General features: G+C 41.7%; 1 protein-coding gene across 2 annotated transcripts in view; it reads right to left on the bottom strand.

Annotated features, from left to right (window-relative positions):
• Positions 1–10,942: 10,942 nt before the first annotated feature.
• nle1 (notchless homolog 1 (Drosophila)) overlaps positions 10,943–12,845 on the bottom strand; it is a 54,452-nt gene continuing 52,549 nt past the window's right edge. For both annotated transcript variants that reach the window (XM_063031024.1, XM_063031025.1), the window contains exon 13: positions 10,943–11,090. In XM_063031024.1, coding sequence (XP_062887094.1) covers positions 11,078–11,090 — 13 coding nt within the window. In that variant the 3' untranslated portion in view covers positions 10,943–11,077. The remainder of the gene's footprint in view (positions 11,091–12,845) is intronic.

Below are 12,845 nucleotides of genomic sequence, written 5' to 3'. Positions count from 1 at the left end.
AAGGAGACTCAGGCAGACTAGGGAGAGAAATGTTAAGTTTAACCTCAACCATACACAAATAGAAACAAGAGAAAATCTGCTGCTGGCAATCCAAGCAACACACACAAATTGCTGGAGGAACTCAGCAGGTCAGGCAGCGTCATTTTGGGCCAAGACCCTTCATCAGGGCACATGAATACCCATGAATACAGCCAAACGAAACAGCATTGCTCTGAATCCAAGGTGCAAAACACATTACCAACAATCATACACAGCACAAGACACAAGATAACAAGTAAATATACAGTCACATAAATTATGTATATAGCCTGTCCCTGAGTGGCATGTCCTGTAAATTGATAGTGCATAGGTGTTATCGGCAATAACAAGCAATTCTCAGCAGTGCACAGGCGAATGTACACACTAACTCAATCCAACTTGTCTTTCTACTGAGCGAACACTGGAGGGCAGCACTGATGGAAGGGGGCCAACCCCCCCCCAACCCAGCCTGCAACATCTCCTCTCTTGGACTGCTTCAACAGGCAAGCCTGCGGCTTGAGGCCTAATCTTCACAACAGAAGCCATGTAGCTCCCCTGCCACCTGTCTCACCAATAAACAGGGGTTAAGGACTTGCAGCATTGTACCATCATCTTGCAATTGCACGAGAAACATCCAAAACAATCACTCGCAGTTAGACTGCATACTGACACCAATGTTTTCCTATAGCAGGCAGTGACACGGTCCACACCAAATCCAGCTCCTCCGCAAACGAGCAACTCGCTGGTGGGGTAGACCTGCAGTACCTGAATTTCTTAATGTTCAGCATTGTCCTGTGATCATAAAAAGAATTTAAAATAAGACATTAAAACCTTTAGCTGGCCTCTGAACATGCTGCCTTCTTACCAGAAGTCCCAAAATCAAGGACATCTTCAAGGAGGCATCTATCCAGGATGTGCTCTCTCCTTGTGGCTTCCAGCTTGAGAGGAGGTATAGCGGCCCACACTCAACTGTTCAGAAACAGCTTCTTCCCCTCTGCCATCAGATTTCATGAACACTGTCCCTTAAGAGCATGGTTCCATTTTTAACGCGAACACGAGGAATTCTGCAGATACTGGAAATTCAAGCAACACACATCAAAGTTGCTGGTGAACGCAACAGGCCAGGCAGCATCTCTAGGAAGAGGTACAGTCGACGTTTCGGGCCTTCGTCAGGACTAACTGAAGGAAGAGCTAGTAAGAGATTTGAAAGTGGGAGGGGGAGGGGAGATCCAAAATGATAGGAGAAGACAGGAGGGGGAGGGATGGAGCCAAGAGCTGGACAGGTGATTGGCAAAAGGGATATGAGAGAATCATGGGACAGGAGGCCTAGGGAGAAGGAAAAGGGGGAGGGGGGAAAACCCAGAGGATGGGCAAGGGGTATAGTCAGAGGGACAGAAGGAGAAAAAGGAGAGAGAGAGAGAAAGAATGTGTGTATATAAATAAATAATGGATGGGGTACGAGAGGGAGGTGGGGCATTAGTGGAAGTTAGAGAAGTCAATGTTCATGCCATCAGGTTGGAGGCTACACAGACGGAATATAAGGTGTTGTTCCTCCAACCTGAGTGTGGCTTCATCTTTACAGTAGAGGAGGCTGTGGATAGACATATCAGAATGGGAATGGGATGTGGAATTAAAATGTGTGGGAGCGGCCACCATTCTCTGTAAACTAGAGACTGCTATGTGCGAAAATCCCAGGAAGTCAGCAGATTCTGAGATACTCAAACCACCCCATCTGGCACCAACAATTATTCCACAGCCAAAGTCACTTAGATCACATTTCTTCCCCATTCTAATGTTTGGTCTGAATGACAATTAAATCTCGACCATGTTTGCATGTTTTTATGCATTGAACTGCTGCCCCATGCATTAACAAGCAGGCATACCTAATAAAGTAGCCACAGTCGTGGGGTGGAGTACATCTCTATCAAAGGAGTAAGGTGCTCAGGTGCTCTTTCCCTCCACTAGCCTGCATGTCACCCTTGGGCAAGGTGTAGCACCTGCTTAGCCAACCACCCCCAACGGATCAGGGTCACGTGAAGCCATGGGAACAGGTGGTGGATGGTCGTACGAGCAGCCGGTGCATATCACAAGTCCTGGTTATGTGACCACTGACACCAGGCAGACAATCTCTGAAGAGTATTGATAATGGCTGGGGTCATCCTTCTTGTAAAGACACTGCCCGGAAGGCGGCAATGGCAAACCACTTGCGTAGAACAATTTGCCAAGAACAATCATGGTCACGGATAGAGAAAAGACCATAATCACCCACATCACATGACACAGCACCTAATTATGATGATAACAGCATATAATCTGAATGGCAACTTATTACGTACAAAGTGTGTAATCTTTGGCCTTTGCAACAGAAGATATGGAAGATTATTGGCTCTTTTTCATAATCTATAGAATTTGGGAACAAGATAGTTACACCACGGCTACTTCTACAGCATCTCTAATAGTACTGTGAGATGCAGGTTATTAATCCTTTAGCATTTACTGGTGGCTCCGCAGCAATTTTCCAGCACTATTTTAAATGAATTTCCTTTATTTGTTCTTCTTAAAATTCAAGGTCAGGTTTAATTGTCATTCAACCATACACATGAATACAGCCAAGCGAAGCAGCATTCCTCCGTGGCCAAGGCACAAAACACAGCACTAAGTCACACACCGCACATCGTTATGATAGCAGATACACATAGCTACAAATAGATATATATATTAATAAAATAGTAACACTCCCTGAGTGTCATGGCCTGCAGATTGATACACCAATTTATTGGAGTTTCTGTTTGAAAAACTTCTGGCTAGGGGCCAGCAGTGGAGGATCATTAAGTCTCAAAAGATAGCTGGAGAATGTTTCAGAGATGGTGAAATTGGAGAGATTGTGAAGAGGATTAAAAATTCTCATACCTCCCTGTGTGCCTTCGTAAGAACACTAAATGTAAATACTATTTGTCATTGAGGCTGAAATTAATCACGAGAATTATGAGAATTAATCTAATTTTCATTTGAAAATTACAAATTAACTTGTTCCACCACACCCTCAGGCAGCTCACTCCTGATTCTTAGAAGCTCATAACTCCTGCTAGTGCAAACCAAATATTTTCAAATATGGTAAATTAAGTTCAGGGCTAGTGCCACTTCAAGCCTTGATTAGACCATAAGACATAGGAGTAAAAATAGGCCATTCAGCCTATCAAATCTGATCTTCGGGTTTATTATCCCTCTCAATCCCGTTATCCTGCCTTCTCCCTGTAACCTTTGATGCCATTACTAATCAAGAACTTATCAAGCTCTGCTTTACATACAAGAAAAAAATCTGCAGATGCTGGAAATCTAAGCAACAAACACAAAATGCTGGAGGAACTCAGCAGCCCAGGCAGCATCTATGGAAAAAAAAGTACAGTCGACATTTCAGGCCAAAACATCAACTGTACCTTTTTCCATGGATGCTGCCTGGCCAACTGAGTTCCTCCAGTACTTTGTGTGTTGCTCCATTTCCATATAATATACCCAATGACTTGGCCTCCACAGCCATCTGTGGCAATGAATTCCATAGATTCACCATCTGGCTAAAGAAATTCCTCCTCATCATTGTTCTAAAGGGATATCTTTGTATTCTGAGGCTATGCTCTCTGGTCCTAGTCTCTCTTGCTAGAAGAAACATCCTGTCCATGTCCACTCTATCTAGGCCTTTCAATCCTGTCTTCCACAACAAACCAATGGTGTCCTGTATTGGTCTTCCAACAGGTTTCTCAATGAAAGACGTGCATGATGCTAAGTAATTAAGTTCATATGTGGGACAAAGGAAGAATATAAGAATGCTTGTGCACAGGGTATTAGTTCCATTAACAGCTCTGAATCCTAACATAACATTGCAGGAGAAGCCGGAAGGTCGATTGGAAGTCCTGAAATTGAGACCCATTGGCCACAGCCCCAAGTCTGAGAATCTCTGCAAGTCTGCCTGTGCTGGGTTTGGAGTGCTGTGTATGTGTGGGAGGGGTTATTGGGGCTTATTTTGCTGCTGCCATTCTGTTACTTGTGCTCTGTGTTGTTCGGCCGAGCATTGTGGATACACTATGTTGGCACCAGAATGGGGCGACCCTTGCTGTCTACCTCCAGCACATTCTCAGGAGCATTAGTTGTTAAAGCAAATGGCGCATTTTACTGTATGCTTCAATGTACAAGTGATAAACTTGAATTTTGAGCTTGTAACTCAATCTAGCTCCAGCTATATCACAAAATGCAGTTAATTTGCTGTAAATACAAACTGTTGACTTTTTGTGCTGTTCACATTCGGTTGACATAACTGTTCTGAAGTCGACAGTTTTTAAAATCATAAGATGGATGGAAATCCTTAGTCTGTGGCAAGCTTTTTGAATATCATTCTACATCTGGGCAATTACTAATAAGTATTATCAATGGAACAATTAGAAAGGGTGAGACAGCGGACTCTGATTTGGACTCAGACACACAGACACTGGGCCTTCAGCAACTCCATCAGACTTGCAGAGTTTCGCGATACACTCCATCTATATTTGATCACATTACAGTTCGCAGAAGCTTGGTGTACACACATTGCCTGCCACGCCTCCAGAGTAATGAACATACGAATAGGGAGGAGCAGGCCACTTGGCCCTTCAAGCGTGCTTCACCATTAAGTGAGACCATGGCCAATCTGACTGCAACTTCGTGCTTCTACTTATTCCAGTAACCTTTCACCCCATGCTTCTCGAGAATCTCTCTACCCCAATCTTAAAAATATTCAGAACCTGCTTTCATCGACGGCGTAGAGAGATTTCCAAAGACTTGCGAGTTTGAGAGAAAATATTTTTCCTAAAGACAATTAGAGTGAAAAATCAGGCATGTCACCCTCAAAGCCTGCTCTGCTACTCGATAAGATCATGGTGATATTTCCTTACAATGAAGGAGGCAATTTCAGCTCATCTAGTCAATGCCATCTGACAAGGCAATCCTAGTTCCTCATTAATCTTTTCAATAAGTTATTCTCTCCACATTCTCATTAATCCCCCCCCTAGATTCTATCACATTTACATCCAAGTAAAAGTTGCACATCTCGGCAAAAGCTAAGCTGCTGTTGCAGGGAGAATGTGTAAACGCCATACGCATACACCTGAAGGCAGGAGCTGGGTAATGAGAGTTAAATTTGATTCCCCTTGGTATATGGTAACATGCAACACAAAATGGAAATTAGTGTTAGACAAAATTATGTTATGTCTTGATCGTGGGGATGTTTTGAGAAAGTACAAGGCAATCAGTGCCCAGCAATGTTTTGAGAACTTGGCGTAAGCACAAATCTACAACTCTGACAGCAGATAACAGTGAAAAATGTATGTCTGGGAAGGGAAAGATGATTCTGCAGGTGCAGATACAGCCTGGCACTGTCCCATAGGAAAGTATTAGAGTAAAAGGCTCAGAAAAATAGAGGCCTATGCGCTAGGGAAATTCAAGGCAGTGTCTAGAGCAGGTGACACAGTTGGCACAACATTGTGGGCTGAAGGGCCTGTAATGTGCTGTAGATTTCTATGTTCTGTATTCTAAAAGGTCTTGATGGGTATAAAAGAGGGTAATTTTTTGTGCAACAAAGAACCTTCTCAGACTGGGTCACAAGTAGAGCTAAGAGCTCTACTTATGAGAGAGGGAGGGAGAGAGAGAGAATGAGAGTACGAGAGCAAGAGACGGTAAAAGCTGTCAGACACTAGTGGTTTCCTCTGGCAGTATATAGTGTGGTGTGGCTGATTGTTAAATACTAGTTTGTCTCTTTTACTACATTATGAACCATTTTTTCTTTTTGTATATTATCCTTTAGATAATTAAAATTTCTTATAACTTTTAACATGCGTACAGTGTTTTCTTTGTGGATACCTCTTGCTGCTGAATCAGGAAAGAACAAGGAATGAATTTTAAAATATTTTTGTTACAAGCTGTGAGCAGCATCTCTACCAGCTGCACAACACCGCTCTCCCCATAAACCCTGATTCTCTTCATCTATCAGTCTCTAATTTAATTAACACAGTGACTGAGCCTCCACATGCTTCCAGGGTAGAAAATTCCCAAACTTCACTACCTTTCAGTAAAGAAATTTATCCTTACCTCTGTCTGAAATAGTCCACTCCTCCTTGTGAAACAGTGGTTCCTGGTTCGAAGCATCTCAACCGGGCGAAACATCTTCTCTGTATCCAGCCAGATGCGAGCCCACAAGAGATTTGTACATTTCAGTAACCTCTAAGCTTTTGAGAACATACAGTTCCAAGAAGATGTTTGTCGACCCTTTGCAATTACCTGTTTTTCTGCATCAATTACTCATAAAATGTAATCTGATCTTCATCTAAGTCACAATAATAGACAAACACTATGTCTAAACTAATAACCACACAAACAATTGTAGTACTTCTCACTAATACTGAGTACACCATTTAAGCAATCAGTCTAGGCTCAAAAAAGTATGTGAACCTCTGGGGTAATTCCTTCTACAAAAGCTATTTGGAGTCAGGTCAATGAGATGAGATTGGAGGTGTGGGTTGAAAAGGTAGCCTGCCCTATGCAAGGTCAGGTTATGACAGAGCCTGCTCTTCTCAAGAAAGATCTGTTTATGTGCTTCATGCCTCAAGCAAAACAACTTTCCGAGGACCTCAGAAGGAAAGATGCATGAAGCTGGAAAAAGCTACAAAAGCATTTCTAAAGACCTGAGTGTTAATCAGTCCACAGGAAGAGAAATTATCTACAAATGGAGGAAATTCTCCCAAGGAGTGGGCATCCTGCAAAGATCACACCAAGAGTACGATGTACAATGCTGAAGGAGGTGGAAAAAACCCCCCAAAAGACCTGGAAAAATCTCTAGAACTTGCCAAAGTCTCTGTTCATGTGTCCACTATAAGAAAAACAGTGAGCATGAAAGGACACAATGGAGGAAAGCACTGCTCCCTAAAAAAACATTGCTACACAACTCAAGTCTGCAAAAGACCACTTGGATGTTCCATAACAACTCTGGGACAATATTCTGCAGACAGATGAAACAAAAGTTGAAATTACTTGGCAGAAATGCACACTGCTATGTTTGGAGGAAAAAGGCCACTGCACACCCACACCAAAACCTCATCCCAACTGTGAAACATGGTGGAAGGAGCACCAAAGCAAAGATGGTTTGGGACTGGTTTGCTGCCTCATGGCCTGGGCAGCTTGCAATCGTTGAGGAAAAAATGAATTCAAAATTGTATCGTCATTTTACAGGAATATGTCAGAGTAGTGGTCTGTCATCTCAAGCTCAATAGAATTTGGATAATGCAATAAGACAATGATCCGAAATGCAAGAGTAGATCAACAACAGAATGGTTTTGAAAGAAGAAAATTATTCTTTTTAAATCTTTTTATTAATTTTTCAAAAATTATAAACTCATTAACAAAGTTGGTACAAAGAGATTGGAAAAATGTTCATTAGCATATATAAAATGAATTTTAAGTAACATAGATATAGAAAATCAGTGATTTTGGCTGGCCAAGTCAGAGTTCAGACCTTAACCCAATTGAGATGCTGTGATATGAGCTGAAGAGGGCTGTTCATGCATGGTATCCCAGAAATACTGATGAACTGAAAGAGTTTTGCATGGAGGAATGGTCTAAAATTCTTCCTTGACTGATCAAGTCTGATCAGTAGCTACATGAAATGTTTGTTGGAGGATATTGCTGCTAAAGGAGGTTCTACCAATTATTAAATACGAGGGTTCACACACTTTTTCCAGCCTGGATTGTGAATGATTAAACAACGTGTTCAATAAAGACATGAAAAGTACAACTGTTTGTGTGTTATTTAGGCAGATAGTATTTGTCTCTTGTGTTGACTTAGAAGATCATACCAGATTTTATGAGTAATCAATACAGAAAACTAGATAATTGCAAACAGTTCATAAATGTTTTTTTGCAACTGTAGGTTTAATCTTTATATTCAAAAAACACCATTCTTGGAACAAGTTGAGTAAATCTTTGACACACCCCCTCATGGCAAGAGACCAAAACGCCACAGATAAACCTGGCATCCGTTTTCTGACAGTGACACCTAGATTAAAATTCTCCAAGAGGAGAACTGTCTTCAGCTTGAGGATCCTGTGTTTCAAGTTGTCACTCTGCCAAACTCCAGTGGATATAATCTTTGCTTGTTCACCCTTTCCTCCTAAGATATCTGACCTATTACAAGCATCAGTCAGGAAAACCCCGTCTGAATTGATTTCAATACTTTTACAGCCTTTCTTGAGATGATTACAGTTCTCCAGCTGTGGTCTCACCATTGCTCGAAATAACTGAAGCACAACCTCCCTTCTTTATGGAGCAGTGCAGCACAGGAACAGTCTCTTTGGCCCACAATGTTGTGCTGAACTAATTAAAAACTGCACTAAACTGTCTTGTTCAAGAAACTCAGAAGTTCAAAGTGAATTTATTATCAAAGTATATATACATCGCCATATATTGCCCTGAGAGATTCATTTTCATGTGGACATATTCAATAAATCTATAGAATAATCGTAACAGTATCAATGAAAGTGCACCCACCTTGGGTGTTCAACCAGAGTGCAGTACAAGAGATTTCCTTTGTGTCCTGTCCTAATCTGAGCTGAAATTATAAGGGTGACTGGGCCTCACGTGAAAGCCAGATTCGCCGTGCGGGTTAAACACACAAATACCTTCAAAAGGTGTAAAACACTTCAGGGCATTTCCAGAAAGAATGAAAGCTGCTGTAAAAATGCACTTTCTTTCACGGTCAATCAAATGTCAGATGGAGAAGGATCTCAGGCTAATTCGTCCTTATGGAAGAACTGACAACAGTTGGTAGTGAGTGGTTACAACCTTGACCGCTTGGGGAAGGAATGGAGTACGAGAGAGAAGGAATAAGGCAGAATGGGTAAGATTCATCATGGGTGCCAGAGAGTCCAGCACAAATCCCAATATAGGCCAAGACTCTAAATTTATAAGTGCAGTAACTATATTTCAATGCACTGATCATGAATAATGAATTTATTGCAGGACTATAGTGAAAAGGTTTTCCTGCCGTGATATTAATAGATGTGTGTAGGATTCCAACATGCCTCTCTGTGGATTATATACTATGCAAGTCATTCTAACTGTTCAAGGAATCAGTCCAATTCCTGCTCTGGACCCCAGGACAATCATTTCAACTTCAAAAAATAATCCACAATAAAGTATTTCTAGTACAGTGAATAAAAGCTTTCCCACTGTGGGTGAGAACAAAATTAATGTCAGTAAAATTAGGAATTTCTTCCCAAATCTCTTCACCTTTCTCCTGTAAGATGTTCCTTAGAACCTGCCTCCTTGATCGATACTCTGGTCACTTGAACTGTAAGCTCCTTCTTTGTCTCTGTTATATTTTGTTTGACACCTCTCCTGTCAAACACTTGGGGATATGGTTCCATCAAGACCATGCCAAAGGTGAGATCACTGTGTCATTTAATTAAAGTCAAAATTGAGATATATCTCCTAACTATAACTTCTCAACATTCTGCTTGCTTTAACTCCATAATGCACAGTCATCCTATAAAATGCTTTATCAATAGCATTTTAAAATAACAATTTTGTAATTCAGAGATTTAACTTATTTTGAGATACAGCGTGGAACAAGTCCAACAAGCCGTGACACCCAGCAACCCACCTATTTAGCACCATCCTAATCACAGAACAATTTACAATGACCAATAACCTACTAGCCGGCACGACTTTGGACAATGGAAGGCAGCCGGAGTACCCAGATGAAACTCACGTGGTCACGGGGAGAACCTTACGGAATTGAACTCTGGCACTTCAAGGTGTAGTAGCATCGCGCCAACTACTATGCTACTGTATTTATTGAAATGCTGTGTTATTCCTCTGAACAGACTGTACAGCACTGGCGTTCTCAAGAATAAGTAAATAAATAATTATTTTCGCACTTGCTCTTCTTTCGGAAACTGTCCTTCCTGCAGAATTACTTCAGCCCAGCTGAGAATCTCTTTTGATCGGTCTCCACTCGCATTGCTCTAACACTGGCAGCATGTTAACTCTGAATCAATGAGCAGTACAGGTCCTTCAGCCCCCTGCATCCACACCAACATCAAACATCCATCTACAATGATACCATTTTGTCTCCTGTGTCATCATCTACTAACTCCTGCCCCCACCAATTCCCCTGCCACCCATTTACACTTAAATCAGCTTGTAAGAGCTGATTACCATATCAACCAACACAACTTTGGGATGGTGAAGGAAACCCATATTATCTCCACACAGACAGCACTCAAAGTCAGGATCAAAGCCAGGTTACTGAAGCCAAGGCTGCTTCAACTGCACTTCCCTACTGAGACCAATCAAAAACAACTCCTCCTCCTTGCCTGGATATTACTTGGTGACCACCAGCAATATTGAGGTAACAACAGCTAGCTCTTCCAGCCTTCAACAGAAAAATTAAATTGCTCTCTATCTGTTGGAAAATCTGAGTTTGAGCTCAAACTGAACTTACTAAAGCCATACATACAATTCTTCCTGACTGTTTTGTCCAAACACATTTGTGGTTGGCTGACACAATGGAGTAACAGAGAGGTTGGAGAGATGTAAGCAGAGAAATTTGTCCTTAGTCACCACAGCTAAATCTGTGTGCCAAGGTCAGGATCAGGTTACAAAGGCATGACCACTGTTTTGAGAACATTTGCTAATCGGCAGTGTGCGTTTCTACTCTCTCAGTAATGAAGCTCCCAAGCAATAACATTGCAAAGAGGTCCATCTTTCCAAGTGCTTTCCCACTGACTTGAGGCTTTCTTGGAAGTGAGCGATGGGATAGAGGAACGATGAAGTTAGGAAATGATGGATCTTATCTCCTCTATCCCCACAAATATGCTGGCAAAACTCCTGGAATCGCACATGGTTAAAAATGGACTTTGGTTTATTTAGTCACTGTGAGTTCAGGAACCCATTTCCTTCACTTAAAGTCAGATGGGTGAAGTTGACATCCAGGCAGAAGTCCAAGGTTGCTTCAGAACGGTGGATCTGTTCTATATCATCACCATCTCCAGCTGAAAAACATAGGATACACAGCACAACTTGAGTTCAGGTATTCTTCTGGGCATTACATTATGCATTGACAAGCAAATTAAGTATTTCCTTAAACCTGGATCCCTCTTTACAGACATATTGAACCATAAAATGTCAGTTATATCTTAAAGCCAGATACATCCATTGCAACTTGTGTCCTTTTTTCTTAATCCACTGAAAGAATAACCCAACATTTTGGCTGTTAATGGTTAGGAATGTGTTACCCTATTTGTGCTGTAATTCAACGCATTGAAATATTTTCCCAGTTTGGCTACCCTTAAACACTTCTCCTCTGTTGATATCACCATCTACCCATGGACTGCAATAGTTTCAATTCTATTTTTAACACGGGGGTACGTCTACCCTAGTTCCCAACAAGGCCATTTCACCCGGGCTCCAAACATTGTCAGTTTAGCACTAATTTATGGAAGGGTTTCTTTCAACTATTTAGATTTAACTTTCACTCAACTCCCCCTTTTTTTAATCTGCCCTCCTCTACTGCCATCATGAGGCCAAACTCAGGTTGAAAGATCAACACCTAATGTTCAATCTGTGTCACTGCCAACATTGGCATGAACATCGATTTCTCCTACTTCCAGTAATTTCTGCCCCCTCCCTTCTTCTCTCTTTTTCCATTCCCCATTCTGGTAACCCTCTCTCCACTTCCCTGCTCATCTGAACATTACCTCCCTCTAGTGCCCCTCTTCAGCACTGGAATCAGAATCAGGTTTAATATCACTGACATATGGTGTGAACTACATTGTCCTGTGGCAGCAGTACATTGCAATACATAATTAAAAATGATAAATTATAATTACAAAATAAGAATATAAAATTAAATTAAATAAGCAGTGCAAACGGAGCAAAAAAGAAAAAAAAAATAGTACATGAGTTCATTGTCCATTCAGAAATCTGATGGCGGTGAGGAAGAAGCTGCTCCTAAAATACTGAGTGTGTGTCTTCAGGCTCCTGTACCTACTCCCTGATGGTAGCAATGAGAAGAGGACAGTGGCCTCCCTCCATACCGGACCATGATTCAACCAGTTACAATGCTCTCCACAGTACATCCTAGAAATCTGCGAGAGTCTTTGGTGATATACCAAGTCTCCTCAAACTCCTAATAAAATATAGCTGCTGTTGTGCCTTCTTTGTAATTACATCAATATGTTGGGTCACATTAGATCTTCAGAAATGTTGACAGCCAGGAACTTGAAACTGCTCACCCTTTCCACTGCTGATCCCTCAATGAGGACTGGTGTACGCTCACTCGACTTTTGGATACCGTATGTAGAAGTACCCTTCCCATCAATTCCTTGGTCTTACTGTGGTTGAGCACAAGGTTGTTGTTGTGACTCTACTCAACCAGCTGATCTATCTTGCTCCTAATGCCTCCTCATCACCATCTGATAATCAGCCAACAAGAGTGGTGTCATCGGCAAATTTATAGATGTTTTTTGAGCTCTACTGAGTCATACAGTCGTGGGTGTAGAAAGAGTGAAGCACGCATCCTTGAGGTGTGCCAGTGTTGTCAACAAGGAGATGTTATTTCTGATTTGCACTGTGGTCTCCTGACAGGGAAATCAAGGATCCAGTTGCAAAGGACGGTACACAGACCCAGGTTCCCTTTCTTACTTAGTTCACTGTCCTCTCTTATCAGATTCCTTCTTCTTCAGCTCTTTACATCTTCCACCTACCCATCTAAGCTGCTCACTTCATCACCCACGTACCTTCTCCCT

This window comes from Mobula hypostoma, chromosome 23 (assembly GCF_963921235.1).
Source record: "Mobula hypostoma chromosome 23, sMobHyp1.1, whole genome shotgun sequence".
Lineage (NCBI taxonomy): Eukaryota > Metazoa > Chordata > Chondrichthyes > Myliobatiformes > Myliobatidae > Mobula > Mobula hypostoma.
This window is presented reverse-complemented; position numbering and strand designations above follow the sequence as displayed.